This window comes from Loxodonta africana, chromosome 8, assembly GCF_030014295.1.
Source record: "Loxodonta africana isolate mLoxAfr1 chromosome 8, mLoxAfr1.hap2, whole genome shotgun sequence".
Lineage (NCBI taxonomy): Eukaryota > Metazoa > Chordata > Mammalia > Proboscidea > Elephantidae > Loxodonta > Loxodonta africana.
In genome coordinates, this window is record NC_087349.1 from 1,443,820 (window position 1) to 1,471,025 (window position 27,206).

The 27,206-nt window shown below is 45.5% G+C and overlaps 1 protein-coding gene across 1 annotated transcript in view; it reads right to left on the bottom strand.

Annotated features, from left to right (window-relative positions):
- CNTNAP2 (contactin associated protein 2) overlaps positions 1-27,206 on the bottom strand; it is a 1,506,181-nt gene that overhangs the window by 115,058 nt on the left and 1,363,917 nt on the right. The window contains exon 20 of the mRNA XM_064290350.1: positions 19,847-19,980. Coding sequence (XP_064146420.1) covers positions 19,847-19,980 — 134 coding nt within the window. The remainder of the gene's footprint in view (positions 1-19,846; positions 19,981-27,206) is intronic.

A 27,206-nucleotide genomic window follows, 5' to 3' on the forward strand; every position in this document is an offset into this window, starting at 1 on the left:
CTCAATATTAAAACACACACACACACCTCAGCATGCACACATCCTTGAGTGCCCCGGCTCCGTCAACACTCCCTTGCCCATAGGCTTTGGAAGCAATAATGTTCTTCTGCAGGTAGTCTAAGCAATGGTGTCACCAAGGGACTGGGAGCTGTCTGCTTCAAATTCTGCCCTAGGTGACAGAGGAGACGTATCTCAGGAGAATCGCTGTACTAAATGGCTTCAGAATGTGGGGTGAGCACTCTGAGTCTGAGGCTTGACTTGGTGCCAGGCTGCCAGCTCCCAGGAAGCAGTAAAGCCTGGGTCCGTGGAAACACCAGAGCTGTTTAACACTCCGTTTTTTTTTTTTTTCTTGGAGCCAGTTCCAAGGAGGAGAGCATGGGTGGGGGTAGAAGAACGAGCAAAGGTGATCAGGAATGGGAAATAGGAAAGACTGGACAAGTAATGAGAGAGACAAACAGGACATTCCCTTCTCCTGGTGCCCCGCCTGCACGCGTGTGCTTCAGCCTCGCTCTGCATGTGTGTCTGTCTGCCGGTCTGTCCATTTGTCATCTGTCTGTCTGTCTATCTATTTATCATCATCTTTCTTTCTATCCATCAACCATCTAAACCAGTTAGAAAACCAGTTGCCGCTGAGTCGACCCCAACTCATGGTAACCCCATGATGTGTGTCATAGTAGAGCTGTGTGCCACAGAGTTTTCAAAGGCTGATTTTTCAGAAGGAGTTTGCCAGGCCTTTCTTCCAAGGTGCCTCTGGGTATGAACTCAAATCTCCAACATTTTGGTTAACCATTTGCACCACCTGGGGACTCCTAGAGAGCAGAAAGAATCCCTGTAATTTCGAAGGGTTCAACTAGAGGGACGTGCTGGTTCCTTTCCCTCCTCAGGTCACTCTGCAACACTCCCTGAGGCTCTCTGGTGTGCCTGGCTCAGTGGCTGAGCTGTGAGGTGTGTGGGTGGAGGAAAAGTTCCTGGTTGTGCCTTGAACCAGACTATAGCCTCCATGTATTGAAGCAGTACTGGGTCCCACTGCCCATGGCCTTTCACTTCAGGTGTGTGCTTGGGTGCTGTAACGCCAGAACCCAGGACTCAGGCTTGTGAGCGCTTGAGGAGACCACACCTAAGCCAGCTCCGCTGAAGTTTCCCTTCCTTGCTCTCAGACCTGGTTCCCACCAGTGGCTACCAGAGGGTGAGCTGGCACTGGCTCCGACCCGAGGCTACTGTCCATTACCAGCCACACTCCTGCCTGTGCAAGTGGACCTGGCCCTCTCCCTGGATGGTCGGCGTGCTGTCCTGCAGAGCCCAGGCCACACAGAGCTGCATTCATTCTCCAGAGAAAGGACAGATTTACGTGAGACAGGAGCCTGCCTTCAGTTACCTGTGGTGGGAACAGCCACTCTGCCTACTGTGCTGAAATGGCTTTGAAAGGACAGCCTCTCAGACTGATTTTAGTGCAGGCGGATATACCGATATGCCGGACAACACAGAGACCGGGCCTTATCATCTCTCAGAGATGATTTATGTACTTAACACGTTTGAGAGGAATGAGCCAACTCTCAGCCTCGGGCTTACAGCTCTGGTGTGTTCTGGAGATGGAGAGTGGGTGGACGCATCAGGCTTTGTAGAGACCAGGAAGGCATGGTGGCTGCTGTCCCTCCAGCTGTGGGGAATGAGTCTCGGAGCAAACACATTTTTCTGGAGTGGGATGAAGGGCCTGTCTTGCCCTGGAGCGCATAATTCATTTGCAGATGAAATTGCTTCAGAAAGAAATGAGAAACCTGGACGTGTTGACATATTCATTACGGTCTTTTTGTGTTTCCAATCAGACGGGTTTGATGGGTTAGAATTTATTTTTCCTTAAGTTCTTCTGAATTATTTCTATGAATTGCAGAAGAGCAAACGTTGGATCCCTCTAGTAAAATAAGATAGCCGCCCCTCCCACGTAAACACCCTCCCTCTCAGAGCTGTTCCCTAAAGGAGCAGCTCAAACACCTTCGTGAGTCTTCTCGGACCAAGGCCTCCCACCCCAGGAGGAGCAGTCCCCCTGCCTCGTTCTTCCACAGCGTGGGCTTATACCTCACTGGGCACCTGCTGTGTATCTGGGTGATCAATGGCCATGTGTGGGTGACTGATGACTGCATGTGGGTGACCGATGGCTGTGTGTGGGTGACCGATGGCCATATGTGGGTGACCGATGGCTGTGTATGGGTGACCGATGGCCGTATGTGGGTGGCCCATGGCTGCGTCTGCAGACTGTCTGCGTGAAGTGAGTGTGCCAGGTGCTGGGACGTGTGGAGGGGGCTGAGCTGCAAGTAAGTGAAGCAGAAGCCTTGCTCTTGAAGACCCTGCTGGTCACAACCCTGGCAGCTGCCACCTTGTTTATTTTCTTGGAAGAAAGAAAAGAGATTGGAGAGGAAGGAAGGAAGGGAGCTAGCATTTTACTAGGTCAAATACTATGCTAGATATTTTCAGTGTATTTTTATTTAACACATACAAACCCCATTAGAATAGGTGGCTTTATTCCCATTTTACAAATAAGGAGACAGATATTTTGGTGACTTGCCAGACAACAGAGCTATTAAGTCAAGAGCTTGTCAGTAAGGACCCCTTTCTATCGATGTCTTAGCAAACTAAACCAAACCAAACCAAACTATTTCCATGGAGTCAACTCCAACTCATGGTGACTCCACGTGTGTCAGAATAGAACTGTGGGAGGTGAGGCCAAGATGGTGGAGTAGTCAGACGCTTCCTGTGGCCCCTCTTACAACAAAGACCCCCCCACAAAAAAAAAACCAAGTGAATCAATTATATATGACAAGCTAGGAGCCCTGAATATTGAAGGCAAAGTTGAGGAATTAGACTGAGTGGCAGGGGGAGGGAGAAATGGTTCAGAAGCAGCGAGAAGTTGCCGGACCTGACCCAGCAGGAACTGGCACCCTGTAGGCCGATTTTGATGGCGTGAGTGTGGTGAGGCAAGCAGTGCTGTTCAGGACACATTTTCCACATCGGGAGAGAATAAGCAGTGGAGAGCCTACTCACCCTTCCAGAGCAAGCAAAGTGGCCCCCAATCGGCAAAAAGATAAGAACCTATGCTTAACCTACCATGCAGATCCAGAGATACCCCTTTGGCAAAAACCTCTCTCCCACTTACCTCCTCCCTTCCCACTCTGCACTGGGTCCCAGCTGGCTGTATCCCCTGGGCTGTAAGAAGGACCCTGCACTCACCCTGAGTCATTATCCTGGCCTTGGAGAGGAAACAAATTAATAAACAGGGGAAAAATAATCTGCCAGCTCCCCTAAGCTGGGAACTCAGGGCAGAAACAGCTCCTTTGCCTAGGCACAGGTGTAAGGGGTCCACGGACTTTGAATGCCTTTCACCCCTGCATAGACCTGTGTGGGCCCATTTCAACAGCGTAGGCCCTCATTAGCACAGTACAACGGGGTATGTACCTGAAGTCTAACTTCAACTGTTTCAGCTACATGGTGGAGAGGCAGATTTGTGCCATTTGACACTGCTCTGCCTATTAAGTATGGTCCTCATCTACCCACATCAGGGGCCTGAGGACTGGTTGCTCCACCCATGATACCTAGCTACTGGTGACAGGGGTCCAAGAATAAGTGGTGCCTTCCAGTCCTTACAGCCAACAGCACTGGGTGCCCATAGTCCAGCTGCAAAACCCACCCACTTATGCGCTGCAGGGAACAGAACATGCTTTCCACACAGACATTTGGGGGTGGTTGTCAGCCCCCTACCTTGCCCAGTGCGTGACTCCCTACTGCAGCCAGATACCTGTGCCTGCACTAATCACCCCTGCTCATCTACAACTATAGGTGAGAGCCTGTACCACACACTTGGTGACTGACTACCTGGACATCTGAGCTGAATCCATACAAGAAGAGTGAATGGACTCTTGGGCGCACATACCTAGTAATACCTCTAACCACCTGGTAACAGTATGTTAGAGCTTCAAAAGCACCAATAATCAAACTAGCTCACTTGAGCAGCCTATTTGGACATATCAAAACAAAACAAAACAAAACAAAACAAAACAAGAAGCTAGGAAACAGTAAGCAAACATAAAATAAATAAATATGATAACTTACTGATGGCTCGGAGACAACAGTCAATATCAAATAACACAAAAAGGCAGACCACAGTGGCTTCAGCAAGCTCCCAAAATAAAGAATCAAGAAACCTTCCAGATGAAGAGAATTTCCTGGAATTATTGGAGGTAGATTACAAAAGATTAACATATAGAGCTCTTCAAGAGATCAGGAAGGAGATCATGCAAAATGCAGAATTAGCCAAGCAACACACAGACAAAGCATTAGAGGAACTTAAGCATATTAGACAAGAGCATAATGACAAATTTAATAGACTGCAAGAATCCATAGAGAGACAGCAAACAGAAGTTCAGAAGATTAACAATAAAATTTCAGAATTAGACAATTCAATAGGAGGTCATAAGAGCACAACTGAGGCAGTGGAAGTCAGAATTAATGAGACTGAATATAAAGCACTTGGCACCAACATATTTGAGGAAAAATCAGATAAAAGAATTTAAGAAAAATGAAGAAACCCAAGAATTATGTGGTACTCTATCAAGAGGAACAACCTCTGAGTGATTGGAGTGCTAGAACAGGGGGGAATAACAGAAAATACAGTGAGAATTCTTGAAGATTTGTTGGCAGAAAACTTCCCTGCTACCATGAAAGATGAGAAGATATCTCTCCAAGATGCTCATTGAACTCCATACAAGGTAGATCCCAAAAGAAAGTCACCAAGGCATATTATAATCAAACTTGCCAAAACCAAAGATAAAGAGAGAATTTTAAGAGCTGCTAGGGATAAACGAAAAGTCACCTACAAAAAAGAGTCCATAAGACTAAGCTCGGACTATTCAGCAGAAACGATGCAGGCAAGAAGGCAATGGGATGACATATATAAAGACTTGAAGGAAAAAAATCGCCAGCCAAGGATTATATATCCATCCAAACTGTCCCTCAGATATGATGGTGAAATTAGGACATTTCCAGACAAACAGAAGTTTAGGGAATTTGCAAAAACCAAACAAAAATTATAAGAAATACTAAAGGGAGTCCTCTGGTTAGAAAGTCAATAACATCAGATAACAACTCAAAAGCAGAACACAGGACAGAACAACCAGATATCAGCCCAGATAGGGAAATCACAGAAATAAAGCTAAAATGCCCAAAACAGGGAAAGAGAGACGTCATTATGTAAAAGATAACAACACTAAAACAAAAAAGAGGGACTAAAAAATGTAGTCATACATCTTCCATAAGGATAGAGAGTCAAGGTGATATAAACACATAAAAGATTGTTTTAAACTTAGAAAAATAGGGGTAAATATTAACCACAAAGGAAACTAATAAGCCTATACAGCAAAATAAAAAAGAAGAAAAACATAAAGGCTCAGCAAATACAAAAATCAACAACAATGAAAAAGAGGAAAAGAAAATATATGAGGGAAAATGACTCAGCACAGAAGATTAAGTGGAACAAAAAAACCCGTCAGCAACACGCACAAAAAAGACATCAAAACGGCAGCACTGAACTCATACCTATCTGTAATTATGCTGAATGTAAAGGGACGAAATGCACCAATAAAGAGAAAGGAAGTGGCAGAATGGGTTAGAGAAACACTATCCATCTATATGTTGCCTACCTTAGATTTAAAGACACTAACAAACTAAAACTCAAAAGATGGAAAAAAATATATCAAGCAAACAACAATCAAAAAAGGCAATATTAATTTCTGACCAAATAGACTTTAAAGTAAAATCCACCACAAAGGATAAGGAAGGACACTATATAGTGATTAAAAGGGTCAATACACCAGGAGAACATAACCATAATAAATATTTACGCACCCAATGACAGAGATCCAAAATACATAAAACAAACTCTAATAGCACTGAAAAGAGAGATAGACAGCTCCACAATAATAGTAGGAGGCTTCAACACGCCACTTTTGGTGAAGGACAGAACATTAAGAAAGAAGCTCAATAAAGACATGGGAGATCTAAATGCCACAATCAACCAACCTGACCTTGTAGACATATACAGAACAGTCCACCCAACAGCAACCAACTATAGTTTCTCTTCTAGTGCACATGCAACATTCTCCAGAATAGACCACATATTAGGCCATAAAGCAAGCTTTAACAGAATCCAAAACACTGAAATACTATAAAGCATCTTTTCTGACTGTAAAGCCATAGAAGTAGAAATCAATAACAGAAAAAGCAAGGAAAAAAAATCAAACACATGGAAATTGAACAACGTGTTGCTAAAAAACTATTGGGTTATAGAAGAAATTAAGGAAAGAATAAAGAAATTCATAGAATAAAATGTGAATGAAACACACCCTACCACAACCTTTGGGACACAGCAAAAGCAGTGCTCAGAGGTCAATTTATGTCAATAAATGGGCACATCCCAAAAGAAGAAAGGGCCAAAATCAAAGGGTTAACCCTACAACTTGAACAAATAGAAAGAGAACAGCCAAAGAAGCCCTCAGGCACCAGAAGAAAGCAAATAATAAAAATAAGAGTAGAATTAAATGAAATAAAGAACAGAAAAACAATCGGAAGAGTTAACAAGATCGAAACTAGTTCTTTGAAAAGATCAATAAAATCGATAAACCATTGGCCAAACTGACAAAAGAAAAACAGGGGAGGAAGCAAATAACCCAAATAAGAAACGAGATGGGTGATATCACAATGGGCCCAAATGAAATTAAAAGAATCATATCAGACTACTACGAAAAATTGTACTCTAACTGATTTGAAAACCTAGGAAGAAATGAAGGAATTTCCAGAAACACACTACCTACAAAAACTAACACAAACAGAGGTAGAACAACTAAATAAACCGATAACAAAAGAAGAGATAGAGAAAGTACTTAAAAAACTCCCCAAAAGTCCTGGCCCTGACGGGTTCACTGCAGAACTCTACCAAACTTTCAGAGAAGAGTTAACACCATTACTACTAAAGGTATTTCACAGCATAGAAGAATGAAATACTCCCAAACTTATTCTATGAAGCCAGCATAACCCTGATACCAAAACTAGGTAAAGACACCACAAAAAAAAAAAAAAAAAAAATTTTTCAGACCAACATCCCTCATGAATTTAGACTCAAAAATCCTCAACAAGATTCTAGCTGATGGAATTCAACAGCATATCAAAAAAATAATTCACCATGACCAAGTGGGATTCATATCAGGTATGCAGGGATGGTTTGACATTAGAAAAACAATTAATGTAATCCATCCTATAAATAAAACAAAAGACAAGAACCACACGATCTTATCAATTGAAGCAGAAAAGACATTTGACAAAGTCCAACACCCATTCATGATAAAAACTCTCAGCAAAATAGGAATAGAAGGGAAATTCCTCAACATAATAAAGGGCATTTATAGAAAGCCAACGGCCAACATCATCCTAAATGGAGAGAGTCTGAAAGCATTCCCCTTGAGAACCAGACAAAGACACCCTTTATCACCACTCTTATTCAACATTTTGCTGGAAGTCCTAGCCAGAGCAATTAGGCTAGACAAAGAAATAAAGGGGATCCAGATTGGTAAGGAAGAAGTAAAAGTATCTCTATTTGCAGAAAACCTTAAGGAATCCTCAAGAAAACTACTGATACTAGTAGAAGAGTTCAGCAGAGTATCAGGTTACAAGATAAAACAAACAAACAACAAACAAAAAGCCAACCCCCCTGCCATCTAGTCAATTACAACTCCTAGGGAACCTATAAGGCAGAGTAGAACTGCCCCACAGAGTTTCCAAGGAGAGCCTGGTGGATTTGAACTGCTGACTTTTTGGTTAGCAGCCTTAGTACTTAACCACTACACCACCAGGGTTTCTGGATACAAGACAAACACACAAAAATCAGTGGGATTCCTCTACGCCAACAAAGGAAAAGAGAATATCCAAATCAATAACTTTTACAATACCCCCCAGAAGATAAAATACTTAGGAATAAATCTAACCAGAGACATAAGACACCTATACAAAGAAAACTACAAGACACTACTGTAAGAAACCAAAAAAGACCTACCTAAGTGGAAAAACATACCTTGCTCTTGGATAGGAAGACTTAATATTGTAAAAATGTCTATTCTACAAAAGCGATCTACAGATACAATGCAATTCTGATCCAAATTCCAATGGCATTTTTTAATGAGATGGAGAAACAAATCACCAACTTCATATGGAAAGGGAAGAGGCCCTAGATAAGTAAAGCATTACTGAAAAAGAAGAACAAAGTGGGAGGCTTCACACTACCTGATTTTAGAAGCTATTATACTGTCACAGTAGTCAAAACAGCCTGGTACTGGTACAACAACAGATACATAGACCAATGGAATAGAATTGAGAATCCAGACACAAATTCATCCACCTATGAGCGGCTATAGGGTCGCTATGAGTCAGAATTGACTCGACCGCACTGGGTTTGTTTTGTTTGGTTATGAGTGGCTAATATTTGACAAAGGCCCAAAGTCCTTTAAGTGAGGAAAAGATAGTCTCTTTAACAAATGGTGCTGGCATAACTGGATATCCGTTTGCAAAAAAATGAAACAAGACCCATACCTCACACCATGCACAAAAAGTTACTCAAAATGGATCAAAGACCTAAATATAAAATCTAAAATGATAAAGATCATGGAAGAAAAAATAGGGACAACATTAGGAGCCCTTATACATGGCATAAACAATATACAAAACATTACTAACAATGTACAAACACCAGAAGAGAAACTAGATAACTGGGAACTTCTAAAAATCAACACTTACGCTCATCCAAAGACCACCAAAAGAGTAAAAAGATAACCTGCAGATGGCAAAAAACTTTGGCTACAACAAATCCGATCAACGTCTCATCTCTAAAATCTAAAAGATACTGCAAAAACTCAACTGCAAAGAGATAAATAACCCAATTAAAAAAATGGGTAAAAGATATGAATGGACACTTCACTAAAGAAGACATTCAGGTTGCTAACAGATACGGGAGGAAATGCTCACGATCATTAGCCATTAGAGAAACGCAGATCAAAACTACAATGAGATTCCATCTCACTCCAACAAGGCTGACGTTAATCCAAAAAACACAAAATAATAAACATTGGAGAGGTTGTGGAGAGACTGGAACACTTCTACACTGCTCGTAGGAATGTCAAATGGTAGAATCACTTTGGAAATAGATTTGGCACTTCCTTAAACAACTAGAAATAGAACTAGCATATGATCCAGCGATCCCAGTCCTTGGAATATATCCTAGAGAAATAAAAGCCTTTACACGAACAGATATATGCACACACATGTTCATTGCAGCACTGTTTACAATAGGAAAAAGGTGGAAGCAACCAAGGTGCCCATCAATGGATGAATGAATAAATAAATTATGGTATATTCACACAAGGGAATACTATACATCGATAAAGAAGTGAGGAATCTGTGAAACATTTCATAACATGGAGGAATCTGGAAAGCATTATGCTGAGTGAAATTAGTCAGATGCAAAAGGACAAATATTGTATAAGACCACTATCATAAGAACTGGAGAAACAGTTTAAACAGAGAAGAAAATACTCTTTGATGGTTACGAAAGAGGGGGAGAGAGGGAGGGAGAAGGGTACTCACTAATTAGATAGTAGACAAGATCTATTTTAGGTGAAGGGAAACACAACACACAATACAGGAGAGGTCAGCACAAGTGGACTAAACCAAAAGCAAAGAAGTTTCCTGAATAAACTGAATGCTTCAAAGGCCAGTGTAGCAGGGGCAGGGGTTTGGGACCATGGTTTCAGGGGACATCTAAGTTAACTGGCATAATAAAATCTATTAAGAAAATATTCTGCATCCCACTTTGGAGAGTGGCGTCTGGGGTCTTAAAAGCTAGCAAGCGGCCATCTAAGATGCATCAATTGGTCTCAACCCACCTGGAGCAAAGGAGAATGAATACCAAAGACACAAGGAAAATAGAAAGCCCAAGAGAAAGAAAGGGCCACATAAACCAGAGACCCATCAACCTGAGACTGAAAGAACTAGATAGTGCCTGCTTACCAGCAATGACTGCCGTGACAGGCAATACAATAGAGAATTCCCGATGGAGCAGAGGATAGTGGGATGCAGACCTCAAATTCTAGTAAAAAGACCAGACTTAATGGTCTGACTGAGACTGGAGGGACCCCAGCGGTCATGGCCCCTGGACTTTCTGTTAGCCCAAAGCTAAAACCATTCCTGAAGCCAACTCTTCAGACAAAGATTAGACTGGGCTATAAAACATAAAATGATACTGGGGAGGAGTGTGCTTTTTAGCTCACTGTCTGGAGGTGACATAAGAAGGCAGAGGGGAACAGGAGCTGGTTGAATGGAAATGGGAAATACAGGGTGGACAGGAGTGTGCTGTCACGTTGTGGGGAGAGCAATTAGGGTCATATAACAATGTGCATATAAGTTTTTGTATGGGAAACTAACTTGAATTGTAAACTTTCACTTAAAGCACCCCACTAAAAAAAAAAGAATAGAACTGTGCTCCACAGGGTCTTCAATGGCTGATTTTTTGGCAGTAGATTGCCAGGCCTTTCTTCCAAGGCACCTCTGGGTAGACTTGAACCCCCAACTTTTCAACTACTTCTTGGGCATTTAACCCTTTGTACCACGCAGGGACACATCTCTTCATTCAGCAATCCCAGTCCCTGGGGGTCTCTGCTTAGACTCTGAGGCCATTTTCAAAGAGGATCCTGCTTTGTGGCCCTGCCTTTCAGCCAGCCAGCGGCTAGTGCTCTCCTCTGTTGTTTCCCTTCCTCTTGTTTACAGGTTGGGAGGGGGCCCAACCCATAAAGCGGCCAGAAGAGGGTTAGGTAGGGCCAGTTTCTAGGGTATAGACACCTTTCTCCTTTGGCAGGTTATAAAGTCCCCGAGGGAAAAAGAATTAGAGGTCCTTGTGCTGAGTCCTTAGTGGTCCCCACGTGGTTTAAACGTAAGAAATTAAGTAAAGTGCACTGTTAATGGGAGAGGGCTGAGGCATTTGTAGAGATTTTTGTCTTCTCAGCAGCATCTTCATCGCACACCTAGGACTGGTGTCCTTTATATGGGGTGCCCAGTCCTCTGAGTGGGAGCAGTGGTGGCTCAGTGGTAGAATCCTTGCCTTCTATGCGGGAGACCCAGGTTCAATTCCTGGCCAGTCACCTCATGCAGCCACCAGCTGCCTGTCAGTGGAGGCCTGTGTGTGGCTAGGATGCTGAACAGGTTTCAGTGGCGCTTCCAGCCTAAGATGGACAAGGAAGAAAGGCCTGGCCGTCTACCTCGGAAAATCAGCCAGTGACAGCCCTGTGGATCACAGTGTTCCATCCTCGGCCGATAAAGGTGCAGGACCAGGCAGCATTTTGCTCCGTCTGGCACGGGGTCGCCGTGAGTCCGGGACAGACTTGACGGCAGCTAACAACAGTCCTCTAAGCTTGGGTGGTCTGAGTTTCAAGCTCTAAGCCCATTTGAAGGTGCTGGCTGAGAAAGGAATCCGAGGCTCTGGTGTGGGTGTCTTATTTTCCTTTTTTGGAGACACTTCACCAAAGACTCTACTTACAGTTCAGAATCAAATAATGAAAACTTGGTAAAATACACTTCCAAGAGCCATGGACCCATAGTCCAACCTAAAGACAGACTAGATGTTACAACAGTGAACGAGGCGGTGGGATTTTGGATGTATGTCTAGCTGTGAACAGACTTCCCTGGACACTGGGAGCCTGGAAAACATGCTCCGACTCATAAACAGACCACACCAGTGGGGAAGTCCCCCCAAACACAGCCCCCTCTCCTCTCTTCCCAACATCTTCTGTGGATTAGACCACTGCAGTGACGCAGGAAACTAGCACTGACCTATGCTCCCCACAGAATCAGACATGGCGACTGGGCATCACAACTGTGTAAAAAGCACTGATACGCTTGTGGAAAATCTCAGCAGGGAGACCGTGCGTGGGAGGGGAGAGGTTGGAAGTTCAAACGTCTCATCCCCTCCCTGCTGTCTTCTCCCTCTGTGAAGTGTGCTGGCAGTGTACAATCAAGGCGTGAGTTTATCATCCAGAGGAGATAAAAACTGAATTAGCCAAAGGGAAGAAGTTACAGTCAATGCAATTTCAGGGGCACAGCCCTAGGCTAGCTAGGTCAACTTTCTTTATTTGTTCTGACATCCCTAAAGAGATTCGGTGCTTCCCAACGGTGCCACTTCCTTTAATAAAGGATGGAACAACCTCTGATATTAAAATTTTCAGAAGTGTTTACATCTATACGCTTTTTAGTATGCTCTTTATTGGCAGAGAGTTGAAGGGCAATAAAGGCACATGTTTTTAAATAATTCATCTGAGCTTCAGCGTCTAATTTCAGTCCCGGCTCCATATTACCACAGAGACAAGAGGTCATATTCTTGTTTACTTAAAGAATTGAGATGGAACTTTTAGTGGAGTCTGGTGCTTGTGAGGGAAAATGGCCTGGAAGCTGGACCTCTCAGCTCTTGCTCACTAATAAAAGTTAGGGTTTTATGGCCCCAGGAATGACATCAGGCTCTTTTATCTAATGTGTTTTCCATATTATACTATGTTTTCTGAAGACTATCAGCTAATTTGGTATTTCTAAAATGAATATGATTTTTCACAAATCGCGTTAGGTTATATATCCTGCTGCTTATTTAGCATAAACACTATTCCTGATGCCTTTTAAAGGTCTATGCCACTGCTGTTGTTGTTGGGTGCCATTGAGTCGATTCCAACCCATAGCAACACTATGTACAACAGAACAAAAAACACTGCCCAGTCCTGTGCCATGCTCACAATTGTTGTTATGCTTGAGCCCATTGTTGCAGTCACTGTGTCAGTCCATCTCACTGAGGGTCTTCCTCTTTTCTACTGATCCTGTACTTTACCAAGCATGATGTCCTTCTCCAAGGACTGATTCCTCCTGACAACATGTCCAAAGTATGTGAGACGAAGTCTCGCCACCCTTGCTTTAAGGAGCATTCTGGTTGTACTTCTTCCAAGACAGACTTGTTTGTTCTTTCGGCAGTCCATGATATATCCAATATTCTTTGCCAACACCACAGTTCAAAGGTGTTAACTCTTCTTCAGTCTTCCTTATTCCTTGTCCAGCTTTCACATGCATATGAAGTGATTGAAAATACCACGGCTTGGGTCAGGTGCACCTTATTGCTCAAGGTGACATCTTTGCTTTTCAACACCTTCAGGAGGTCCTTTGCAGCAGATTTGCCCATTGCAGTGTGTCTTGATTTCTTGACTGCTGCTTCCATGGCTGTTGATTGTGTATCCAAGTCAAATGAAATCCTTGACAACTTCAATCTTTTCTCCATTTATCATGATGTTGCTTATTGGCCCAGTTGTGAGGATTTTTATTTTCTTTATGTTGAGATGTAATCCATACTGAAGGCTGTAGTCTTTGATCTTCATCAAGTGCTTCAAGTCCTCTTCACTCTGAGCAAGCAAAGTTGTGTCATCTGCATTTCTCAGGTTGTTAATGGGTCTTCCTCCAGCCCTGATGTCCCGTTCTTCTTCGTATAGTCCAGCTTCTCAGGTTATTCCCTTAGCATACAGATTGAATAGGTATGGTGAAAGGATACAACCCTGACACACACTTTTTCTGACTTTAAACCACTCAGTATCCCCTTGTTCTGTCCAAACAACTGCTTCTTGATCTATGTGCAGGTTCCTCATAAGCAGAATTAAGTGTTCTGGAATTCCCATTCTTTGCAATGTTACCCATAATTTGTTATGATTCACACAGACAAATGCCTTTGCATAGTCAATAAAACACAGGTAAGCGTCCTTCTGGTATTCTCTGCTTTCAGCCAGGATCCATCTGACATCAGCAATTGATATCCCTGGTTGCATGTCCTCTTCTGAATAGGGCCTGAATTTCTAGCAGTTTCCTGTTGATATACTGCTGCAGCCGCTTTTGAATGTTCTGCAGAAAAATTTTGCTTGGGTGTGATATTAATAATATTAATGATACTGTTTGATAATTTCTGCATTCGGTTGGATCACCTTTCTTGGGAATAGGCACAAATACGGACCTCTTCCAGTCGGGTGGCCAGGAAGCTGTCTTCCATATTTCTTGGCATAGATGAGTGAGCACTTGCGGAGCTGCGTCCATTTGTTGAAATGTCTCAGCTGATATTCTGCCAATTCCTGGAGCCTTGTTTTTCACCAATGCCTTCAGTGCAGCTTGGACTTCTTCCTTCAGGATCATTGGTTCCTGATCATATGCTGCCTTTCGAAATGGTTGAATGTCGACCAGTTCTTCCTGGTAAAATGACTCTGTGTATTGCTTCCATCTTCTTTTGATGCTTCCTGCATCATTTAATATTTTTCCCCCAAAATTCTTCACTATGGCAACTTGAGGCTTGAATTTTTTTTTCAGTTCTTTCAGCTCAAGAAATGCTGAGCGTATTCTTCCTTTTTGGTTTTCCATCTCCAGGTCTTTGCACATGCCATTGTAATACTTTACTTTGTCTTCTCGAGCTGCCCTTTGAAAGCTTCTATTTAGCTCTTTTACTTCAGCATTTCTTCCTTTTGCTTTAGCTACTCCACATTCATTAGCAATTTTCAGAGTCTCTTCTGACATCCATTTTGGTTTTTTCCTTCCTTCCTGTCTTTTTAATGACTTCTTGCTTTCTTCATGTATGATGTCCTTTCGCTTGTCTGGTCGTCGGTCATCAGTGTTCAACGCGTCAAATCTGTTCTTGAGATGGTCTCTAAATTCAGGTGGGATATACTCAAGGGTGTGCATATTTTATTTGTCACCTAATGATACCATACAGAAATCCTGCTGAGCCAGTTTCTAAGGTGACTTCCCAACCAGGTCCTTCCACTGTGCGGACAGTCCTCCATTATGAAGAGAGTTCTCTGCCATGAGGAGGGGCCTCCATCATGAGGAGGGTCCTCCACTGTGAGGATGATCATCCATCATGAGAGTTCACCATGAGGAGGGTCCTCCATCGTGAGGAGAGTCCTTCATTGTGAGGAGGGTCCTCCACTATGAGGAGAGCCTTCCACCATGAGGAGGGTCCTCCACCTTGAGGAGCGTCTTCCACACTGAGGAGGGTCCTCCACAGTGAGAAGAGTTCTCCACCATGAACAGTGTTCTTCATCATGAGGAAGGGTCCTCCATCTTGAGAAGTGTCCTCCATAGTGAGGAGGGTCCTCCATTACAAAGAGGATTCTTCACTGTAAGGAGGGTCCTCCATAGTGAGGAGGGTCCTCCATTACAAAGAGGATTCTTCACTGTAAGGAGGGTCCTCCATTGTGAGGAGAGTTCTCCACTGTGAGGAGGGTTCTCCACTGTGAGGGGCATTCTCCATCAGGAGGAGAGTTCTCCACTGTGAGGAGGGTCCTCCATTATGAGGACAGCTCTCTACTGTGAGGAGGGTCCTCCATAGTGAGGAGGGTCCTCTACTGTATCCGTGCAGTTGAATAATTCACGGTCAGTGTAAAGCCTGTGACAGCGCAGTGCTGAGAGACTGGTGTGGGGATTGGGCGGGCCTGGGCTTGTACCTCCACTCTGTCTCTTGTTGACTTCTCTATGTATTTTCCTTGTCCGTAAAATAAGGGTAATGGTATCTGTCTCGTAGGACTATTATTATGTGAACTACTGCCTGTAGAGCACTAAGCAAAGGGATTGGCTCATCGTGTAAGCAGGACGTGTTGATTGCTTTTACCACCACTGCTACTACTGCTTTACTACTACAGTTACTACTACTGTTGTTACTACCACCATCACCACTACTGCAAATGCTACTGCTATTACTACAACTACCATTACTGCTCCTAGTACTGTTATTACAACTGCTCTCACCATTGTCTATTGTCACTATCACTCTTGCGACAACTGTTGCTACTACTACTATTACTGCAATGATTACTATGACTACGGCTACTACTGCTATAGTTATTAGTATTACCACCCTAATAGGGTTTTCCTATAGGGTTAAGGTAGGATTCCTGGCTTCTTTATTAACATTTTTAGGAGTTTTTTTTAAAACAAAATAGTCTTTATTAACATCAGCTGACTTTTGGAAGTCATTTGTCAGGCCTTTCTTCTTAGTCCCTCTCAGTCTGGAAGCTCTGCTAAAATTTGTTCAGCATCACAGCAACATGCAAGCCTCCACCGACTGGCGGGTGGTGGTGTGTATGAGGTGCATCGGCCAGGACTGAACCTGGGTCTCCTCCATGGAAGGTGGGAATTCCATCACTGAACCGCTGTCCCTTATAAGTCCATAACTTAATTGCTTTTCATTTTACTGATTGTAAAATAACCTCCAGCAATCTTTGACAAAACCCTGGATGTGCTGCAAATTACCAGTTCTGCAACACTCACTATCCCTATTGGACGATGGATCACGTGATGTTACCTGCCTCAGAGTTAGCATTCAGATAACACTGTTTTTCTAAGATGTTTCCAATGGTGATCTTTTCTTCTTCTGCTCATGGGATAGGGGGAGGGCTAAACCTATGAAGTAATCATCTTGTTAGCACCCTAGTTTAACATTATGTTTTCTTTTGGAACACGCACCCCCTCACCATAATAAGTACTCTTCCCTGCTCCCCACTTCCCGAAGTACTGCCCTTCCTTCCAGACCTTGTAGTTACAGCCCTGAACTGCTGTATCGCTTACTCTATTGATCATCTTTGACATGAGTACAAACAGTTTCTGTCAGACTACATTGTGCATGATCCCTGCATCAAATCCTACCAGCTCCAGGGATGGTGCCATCATGTGGGGAAAGCTGCTTTCCAGCTAGGAACACCTGCTTTGGACTGCCATGTAAAAGGGAAATAAAACTATTTGTATTAACCTCCTGAAAATTTGGGGTTTTCTTGTCATAGCAGCTAATATAACCCCTACTAATACTAAGATGGTGCCTCTGAGTGGGGTGACGGGGTTGGTTTTATACCTGTGGATACAATGTCACTTGGGAATAAAAAAAATAGACTTTGTTATATTTAATGAGGCGTATCAGTGTAGGGTGTGTCTTCAACCTAACCACTTTTGAGATATAAAAGAGCAGATTAAGCAGAGAAGCAAGCCAGGTACAGATTAGATGCCTAAGATAGATGTCAGGTGGAGACCCCCAAGGAACCAAGAAACACTGGGGCTACAGAAGCTGAAACAAGGATCTTCCCCCAGAGCTGACTGAGAGAGCCTTCCCCTAGAGCCTGCACCCTGAATTTGGACTTCTAGTCCCCTAAACTGTAAGAAAATAAACTTGTGTTCATGAGAGCCACCCAACTTGTGGTATTTCTGTTACAGCAGCACTAGGAGACTAAGACAGACCTCTTATGCAATGAGGCTGGGAGGAAAAGAAAGGAAGAACGAAAGCAGGGATGGCAGGGCGGAGGGAGAGAGCAGAAAGGAGCTGTCACGTAGGAGTCGCTCCCGGCTGGTAATTGTGTTTTCATTTGAATTGGTTGAGTGTTTCACGGGAGGCTCTTCTTCAGGTGCCTGCCTGGTTTGTGTGCTCTCTGATGGACATGCGACCTCAGGCTATTCTCCCCAAACACAACTGTAGATGGGCACACAGCCTCAGGCTATTCTCCCCAAACACAACTGTGGATGGGCACGCAACCTCAAGCTGTTCTCCCAAACACAACTACGAGTTTTCATAAATGAGGCCACACGAGGGCTGTCCCGGCTCTGGGTCGCTTGGTGTCTGGTGAGGACCAACGCACTCCTCGTTGTCTGTGCCTGTGTCTGAGGGTATTGGGGCAAAGCATCCCTGGAGGGAAAAGCACCCTGATTCCCTTCTTGTTGGGGGGCAGAGAGGGCAGGTCAGATGAACCAAATGTGCTGCACTTGGGTTTCGGCAGCACAGGCTTCACCCAAGGTCAGTTTCCCTCAGGTGCTCGGCTCTGTTTCTGACAGCCAATGCTCAGGAATGCAAATAATTGAATATCAGCTCTTGCCAAACCCAGATAGAAAAGTAAACTTGCTTTAAAAGCACTGTACACACTGGTAAACGTCATCTAGTGATTTGACGTGAGCAGGTATCTATGTGTCAACGCCCATCTGAACTCCAAAGGCGTCACTCCACCACACCTCTGAACCCATGTTTGGATTCGCCAAATCTTTGTTCTTCTCTTTGATTACACATTTTAATTTGGAACTATTTAAATCTTTGTCACTATATTTTATCTAAATGGGGGGCCATTGATAGGCTGAGGTCATACGCATGCCTTATATATATATTTTATTATAAATACAACACAGGCTTACAACAGAAAATAAGGGAATAAGCTGGGGTTTGCACCTTCTTGGGTTGCTGTTCAGCCCCCAGAAGTCCTCACTTGGCTGAATGTTCCGGGGGTGGGGAGAGGTGGGGGCACCTTACCTACCCTTGCCCCAGACTTCCACTTCGGGAAATGTCCCCAGAAGTGGACCTTAGCTCTGCTCTCCCCTCCCACCCAAGCACCCTCTTGTTTTTATGTGGCTCCAGAGGGGAGGGAGGGGTGCCAGCTCCCCATGGCTGCAGTGGGTCTCCTCTGTTATGCTGACCTTACAGCCAGTTCAGTTCTTTTCAACTTTTAATCTTACTTTGCAATGGTGAAATGCCAAAAAAACAACCAAAAACACTTTCTTTGTGACAGATTGAGTGGCTGAGAACAAGAGAACATCTGTAACCAAAAGTTGGTGAAATGGTATGAAGCCACAAGCGCCTGGACTGGCTTGCCCTCCTTCTGAACAAAACGTGGGCTGTGGCTATAGGTGGGCTTCATTTACCCCACAGACATCGGACCTTCCCCGTCTGCGCCAGCTGGGCTGGGCTCAGGGGCTCTCCCAGTTGCTGCGAGGAGGCTGGAGCATTTGCAGAATAAGCTGAACCCGCAGGTTGTCCTTTTCCCAGGACAGACCGCTCCTTACTATGCTGGCAGGATTTACCGCTCAGGCCACTTGTAAAGTCCACATCAAGTTGTGACTCTGAAGTCCATGGATACCCAAAAGAGATGGGGGAGGGTAGTCTTTGACCTTCATGCCAGTGACAAGTCGGCGCCCACAGCCTTTCCCTGACAGGGGTCTATTCTGAACGCCTTCCAAGGGTGCCATGGTCTTGATCCCCATTGTTGGCTCAGTTCCTGGGGAGACCTCCCTGTGTGGTATTTTATCCATGGTGTCTCCCGGGCTGGATTCTCTGGTGTAACCACCTGTGAATGGGTGTGAGTGGGGGCAATAAAGAGACCAGGGATATAACCCAGTGTCATCCTGAAGTACCCTTTTGTCTGAGGGTTTTGGGGTGAAGGGTTCACAGAGGGAAAAACACTCATTCGCATAGTGTGGGAGCAGAGAGAGTGGGACAGACAAACGGAATCACCTCTGCTGGACACTCGGACACTCAGCAGGCAAGCGTGGGACACCAGAGGGCACGGAGAAGACCGGGTGCAGGGGTGCAAAGAGCAGATGAAGAGACGGGTGGGACTAACCCTGGAAAGCACAAAGGGTTCACTCGCTTCTCTCTGAAAAGCTTCCTCACCATCAACCCTGTCTCTGCCTTTCTTGAAGGCCTGCATGGCCTTCTGCTGCAGCCCTCAGGGATCCGTAGGAGGAAGTCTAGGTGCATTGCTTGCCGCTGCCCGTGCCCCCCAAACCAAACTAACCCCCGACCAAGCATCACAGGGTGGAGACGGTGCTAGGACATCAGACGCACCCTGTATGTATGGTGACATCACACCCGCCCTGTGTCTGCAGCGACGTCACACCTGCCCCATGTCTGCCATGATATCACACATCACACCTGCCCCCTGTGCGCGCCCACCTGCAGCAGAAGTGTCCTCTCCTGGCGGGTGATGTTCAGGCTGTGCGGCTGCCCGTTGGCCATGCTCCTGTGGTCCACGTCGATGTTGTAGGGCTCACGGGTGCCACCCAGGCTGTACCGAATCTGTAAGCTTCCTATAGAGGAAAGAGGAGGGACACCAGGTGACATCTTTGCTCTGAGTCTCATTTTAACGTCACCGCCTGCCCCCGCCGCTAAGGTTTCCATCAAGCTCTGCTCCTTCCTTGATGCCCACTGATGTGCTGTCCCCCTGAATCCTGCTTCACCCCATGATCTGTAGGGCTAGCAGCCCTGGGCACACCCAGATTTACAACCTGCTAACAACAAGCCTTTGGTGAACATCACCCTAAAGTTGAAGCAGCAAATGGTGAGAATGATGAGTGCTGGACTGTGGCTGGGGTGGAGGGCAGAGAACATACTCAATATTGGACAGTGGAGGTGGACCCCACAAAGTGCTGTGAGATAGGACAGAACCTGCGTGCAGGGCGACCCCAACAAAGTTCTGTGTGAGAGAGAAGAGACCCCGGGTACAGGGTGGTCTCCCTCAAAGTTCTGTGTGAGATAGAACAGAACCCAGATGCAAGGCGACCCCCCAACAAAGTGCTGTGTGAGATAGAACAGAACCTGGTGCAGGGGTTGCTGTGTGATAGACCAGAACTGGGGTGCAGGATGGTCTCCCCCAAAGTTCTGTGTGAGATAGAACAGAGCTGGGGGGAGGGAAGGTCTGTTAATCTTTATACAAAAGCTGACTGCCACATTTTTCTCCTGAAGAGTGGCTGTTGGGTTTGAACCTCTGACCTTTCTGTTAACAGCTGAGTGCTTAACCACTGCACCACCAGGGTTTCTGTCTTCTACATACCAAAAAAAAAAAAACCAAAAAACCAAAAACCCACTGTCGCTGTTGAGTCATTTCTGATTCATACAACCCTATAGGACAGAGTAGAACTGCCCTGTAGGGATTCTAAGGAGCCGCTGGTGGATTTGAATGCCGACTTTTTGGTTAGCAGCCAAATGTTTAGCCACTGTGCCACCAGGGCCTCCTCTGGTACACAGCAGGTGTTTAATAAATATCTGTTAAATGAATGCATGGATAGTCTCCCTGCTTCAGTGTTTTCTCCTTCCCAATGTTTTCTTCACAAAGCAAACAGAGGGATCTTTTCAAAACGCGTATTTGATTATTTCACAGGTCTGCTTCTAACTGCTCACAGGGTCCTGAACACGTTCTGAGGGGAGCTTCTGACACTTCCAGCTGCTCACAGGGTCATGAACACCTTCTGAGTGGAGCTTCTGATGCTTCTAGCTGCTCACAGGGTCATGGACACATTCTTAGTGGAGCTTCTGGTGTTTCTAGCTGCTCACAGGATCATGAAGACGTTCTGAGTGGAGCTTCTGACACTTCTAGCTGCTCACAGGGTCATGAACACGTTCTTAGTGGAGCTTCTGATGCTTCTAGCTGCTCGCAGGGTCATGAAGACATTTTGAGTGGAGCTTCTGATGCTTCTAGCTGCTCATGGGGTCATGGACACGTTCTTAGTGGAGCTTCTGACACTTCTAGCTGCTCACAGGGTCACAACCACCTTCTGAGTGGAGCTTCTGACACTTCTAGCTGCTCACAGGATCATGGACACGTTCTTAGTGGAGATTCTGGTGTTTCTAGTTGCTCACAGGATCATGAAGACGTTCTGAGTGGAGCTTCTGACACTTCTAGCTGCTCCCGGGGTCACGACCACCTTCTGAGTGGAGCTTCTGATGCTTCTAGCTGCTCATGGGTTTATGAACATGTTCTGAGTGGAGCTTCTGACACTTCCAGCTGCTCACAGGGTCATGAACACCTTCTGAGTGGAGCTTCTGATGCTTCTAGCTGCTCGCAGGGTCATGAAGATGTTTTGAGTGGAGCTTCTGATGCTTCTAACTGCTCACGGGGTCACGACCACCTTCTGAGTGGAGTTTCTGACACTTCTAGCTGCTCACAGGGTCATGGACACGTTCTTAGTGGAGCTTCTGGTGTTTCTAGCTGCTCGCAAGATCATGAAGACGTTCTTAGTGGAGCTTCTGACACTTCTAGCTGCTCACAGGGTCATGAACACCTTCTGAGTGGAGCTTCTGATGCTTCTAGCTGCTCGCAGGGTCATGAGGACGTTCTGAGTGGAGCTTCTGACACTTCTAGCTGCTCACAGGGTCATGAACACTTTCTGAGTGGAACTTCTGACACTTCTAGCTGCTCACAGGGTCAGGGACACGTTCTGAGTGGAGCTTCTGATGCTTCTAGCTGCTCACAGGGTCACGGACACGTTCTTAGTGGAGCTTCTGGTGTTTCTAGCTACTCAAAGGGTCACGACCACCTTCTGAGTGGAGCTTCTGATGCTTCTAGCTGCTCACAGGGTCACGACCACCTTCTGAGTGGAGCTTCTGATGCTTCTAGCTGCTCACGGGGTCACGACCACCATCTGAGTGGAGCTTCTGATGTTTCTAGCTGCTCAAAGGGTCATGAACATGTTCTGAGTGGAGCTTCTGACGCTTCTAGCTGCTCATGGGGTTATGAACACATTCTTAGTGGAGCGCCTGATGCCCTGTTGATTGGGTTTACCTGTCACTTACTCTCAAGTCATGCTGGTCACCTCTTGCTTCTTACACTCAGGCAACCTTGGATTTCTCCCTAGGAAATGCTGTTGTTATTCCTACCCCAGGACATTTGAACATGCTCTCCCTCCTCCTGAGATGCTTCTCTCCCAACTGTTCAGGGTTTTACCCACATAGCACTAAAAATAATCCATTGCTGGGGTGAGCAAGAGACGATCACGTAGTTTGGCAACATGCAGAAGGAACAAGTTGATTGCTGTGTTTCCTCTCCACTTTTGCTCCTGCTGGTTTGGTGTCACAGAGTCACAGTTGCTTTTCTTAAATATATAGCTATATCAGTTCTCCATTCCTCCATTTGTTTCTTCAGGGTACATTTACTTGGGGCTCATGCCAAATGTGCTGGACTCACCTCTAAGGTCTGACTAGGGCTGTCTGGCCCCATGTGTAGGGTCCACTGCCAATACCCACAGCCATCCCAACCCCCCTAGTAAGGGCCAGGTGCCGTGTATTCATCTGTGGACACAAAGATAAGCAAGAGGTGGCCCTGCCTTTGAGGACTACAAGTCAGATGAATTGGAAATTACATAAATAACCCACTTCCTCTTTGTCCCTGGTCCCCGCATGCTCCCCAGCTCTATAAAAATCAGTACTAAGTTGTTTTCATTGTTTCTTTCTCCTTTCTGTCTTTCTTGGACATGGTGCATGTGATTTAAAAGTTCTGTAACTGCTTCACTTAAAGGTAACAGAAATTATCTGCTGTGAGAAAAAAGATGAGTTGGAACTTTATATGTAGTAGAGGTCTATAAACAGTAATGGCAATTTCCTTGAATAATTAAATTTCAATGATATATTTATTCCTTTCAAATAATAGTGATGGGAACCACTAAGATGGTGGGGAGAATATTAATATTTGCCCATTAAAGTAAAATATTATTAGAAAGGCGAGATTCTTCATGTCCTGCGTGTCCTGTTCATCTCCTGAGTGAATTAAAACATCTCAGGGGCTTCTCTTTTTATTGGCTGCAGCAAATAATGAGCCTAACAGATTTATTCCCTCCTGGCCGGCGTCATTCCCGTCAGTGCAAACTTACTGAGCACCTATTGTAGGCAGGAGGCATTGCTGGGAGCTTTTCATCTCGCGGAGAAGACAGGGCGTATTTATAATAAAGATGGATAGCAGCACAGCACACCACATGCCAAAAAAATGACTCCGAGAACAAGTGTGAGAAGGGAAGTTGCTGAAAGGCAGCGAGGCCGAGCTGCCCGAAGGGAAGGCGGCTCAGACCAGAGGGGAACCTGGAGCATGTCCGGGCTGAGGGCTGGGCTCCATGGTCCCTAGTGGCTTGGGAAGAGCGAGGTTCTCAGAATGAGGAGTAGGGAATACACTGCATCATCCAGGTGGTTTACATGTATAACTCACTTGAGTCTCACAGCACTCAATAAAGGAGACATTGTCTCACAGAAGAGGAGTGGAGGCATGGATGGGCAACTGGTCAACCACGAGCATCTGACTGGCAAACGGCAGAGGCAGAACGCATCTCCGACAGTCGGCTCTACATCCACGCTCCTACTTCTAGCCCTATTGTCTGGAGGGCCTGGCTGGAAGGCTTCAGGGTGAGGAATTTCTCCTGCTGTTCCTGGGGTGGAAGGCACCACTGACGGTTTAATAAGGATGTTGTTCGTGAAGGACACTACCCTGACATGGTGGGTTAGTTACAGAAGGAGTGGGGGAAGCAGAGTGGTGACCTGGGATGGAGCTTCCTGGCTTCATGATGGGTAACAGGGTGCTGGAGCTGGCTCCTCTCAGACCTTAGCCGACCTGTGAGAGGAGAGAGGTGATGGAGCCATGGCTGGTGGCCTCAAAACACTTCACATCCATCCACGCATATGCCACTCTAACACAGTAACTCTCTGTTTTTCCATAATGTGCACAATGCTGGGGAGCGCTGGGTTAGAGGACATCTGCCCAGGACAGAGGCAGTGGGCAGGAAACCAAGAACAGGAAGAGCAGAATCCACAGGACTGGTTTACCTCAAGGGGCTGCAAGGGGGGAAGTGAGAGAATGTTTGTGGAAGACGCCAGCTTTTGATACTTGTGTCTGAGAGGCGGCAGCAGCACAGCCAGAAAGAGAAGGGCCTGGGGAGCGTCGTCCTGGAGAATAGCGACAAGGCCACTTGTTTTCAATATGTCAACTTTGAGGGATGCCAGGATGTTTAGCTAAGACTTTCTGGTTTTTCTCCTGTTTTGGCATAGTTCTTACTGTTGTTTTTTTCTGGAATAAGTTCCTCGACTTCTTTCTAACTTTAAACCCAATTAATAAAAAAAGCAGTATTTCAGTGGGAAAAAGCCAAATTCTCATCAGCAGTTTGAGGATGGCCTTGCCATACCTGAGAGAAGCCTCCAGGTTGTGCTCTCCAAATGAACCAAGAATGTTCTAGAATATTCTAGAGATACCTGCAGTGGAGGGAGTGGTCGAGAGCTTTGGTCCTGGACTCAGACACCTGGTTTAGAAACACCAACTTTGTCCTTCTCCAGTTGAGTGTGCAAGCTACGGAGCCCCTCTGCACCCTAGTTTTGTCATCTGGAGACAGGTCATAGGATAGTATTGACCTCCTATTGCTGTGTGGCTCAGAGGAGATAGTGCACATGAAACATTTAGCATCATGCTGGATGCAAAGTAAGCCTCATTCGATGGCAGCATCACATGGAGGTGATCAAAACCTTTGTGCGCCATGAACCCCCACAAACTTGGGGGCTGCATGTGGCAGTGTGAGCTGTGGGGTCTAAGTTACTTCATATAGCTGGGGACTAGGTTTTGGTGGCAGTGGCTTGAGGACCAGACACGCCAGCACCCACTGGGACACGTCCATCAACTTTGGGACAAGGTAAAGGCGGAGCCAGCCTCCGAGGAGGGAGGTGGAGGGAGACCAAAGAGTTCTTATCTGCCTCCTGGGAGGCTAGGTACCTGTGGGTAAAAAAAAAAAACAAAAACCAAACCTAGTCCCGTCGAGTCGATTCTGACTCATAGCGACCCTATAGGACAGAGTAGAACTGCCCATAGGGTTTCCAAGGAGCTGCCGACCCTTTGGTTAGCAGCTGTAACACTTAACCATTACGCCACCAGGGTTTCCACTGAAGTCCTAACCCCGGTACCTGTGAACGTGACCTTGTTTGGAAATAGGGTCTTTGTAGATGTTATCAGTTAACATGTGGTCACACCAGCGTAGGGTGGGTCCTGTTCCCACCCGGGTGGTGTCCTTGTAAAAGAGGAGAAAGACACAGAGAGACGCAGAGGGAAGGCGCCATGTGATGACCAAGTTACACTGCCGCTGGGAGAGACAAGCAAGGACTCTCCTCTAGAACCTTTGGAGAGGCCCTACCGACACCCTGAATTCAGACCTCTGACCTCCAGAACTGTGGGAAACTAAACTTCTGTTCTTATAAGCCGCCCACTTTGTGGTACTTTGCTGCAGCGGCCTCAGGAAGCTTATGGGAAAGATTACATACTTTTCTGTCCTGCTCCTCAGGTCCTGGTTTCGCTTACTCTTTTTCTGATTAGATAACCAACACTTGGCACTTGGCATGTCAGGAGGAGAAACAAGCCCCCCACAATCCACCAAACAGGGACACTGTGTTTTTACTTCCTTTCTGCCCACGTTTTTCCAGAGCTCAGCTGATACCGTACACTCAAGGCTGTGTCTTGCTTTCTCGGTTTTACATTATATTATATAAAAAATCTCCCCATGTCATTAACTACGCCTCATAAACTATTGTTAATGTCTACGTAACATTCCACAACATGGTGGCTCCCTCTTTTACCAACCATTTTACTAAGGTTGAACTTGGCCGCTTTCCTGATTCTCATTTTCATAAGTAACACCTGGATGAGCATCTTCATGCTGAATTTTGGTCTTACTTTTGACTTATTTCTTTAGGAATAATGACTAAAAGGGGAAATTCCAGCGAATGTATTTATTTTTTCACTTTTTTAACCAACAGTGCTTAGCACAATGTGTTGCACAGAGCAGGAATTTAGGAGATTGCTATTCTTTCACTCGAGCTGAACTGGGCTAATAAAAATAATAGTGGTTTCCACAAAGAAAACCTTGGCCTTTCTGGGGCCCCACACTGGGGTAGCTGTGAAAGGTATGGAGCCCCAGTCACTGAAGAGCAAGGAGAGATGAGCTACGGGATGCGTGTCTTCACGTTTTCAGCCCGTACAATCTACGTGGGAAATGAATTAGAGAAATCTGCTCCCTGACACACTTAAAATATTTTTATTCATAAATAAGGGACCTTCTTAAAGCTTAAGCATCTGAGCGATCTTGTCTTCGAGAGTGAGCAGACCCTCCGTTCTCAGCACGTTTGTTGGCCTCAGGTAGGCTTAGATGTCCCTCCAGGCCAGGAGCCATGGGCCTATTCCCGCCAGGATGACCATTCTCTGCACTCTCTGACCCTCCTCCCTCACTGCAGATTTGGGAATCAAGATGGCACAGTATCACTAGTGTAAATACCCCACAGCTTTAAACAACACTATGCCAGGAAACCCTGGTGGCGTAGTGGTTAAGAGCTATGCCTGCTAACCAAAAGGTCGGCAGTTCGAATCCACCAGGCACTCCTTGGAAACTGTATGGGGTAGTTCTACCCTGTCCTATAGGGCCACTATGAGTTGGAATCGACTCGATGGCAATGGATTTTTTTGGTATGCCAGGGATGGAGTCCCCGGGTGGTGCAAACTGTTAACACACTCAGCTGCTCACTG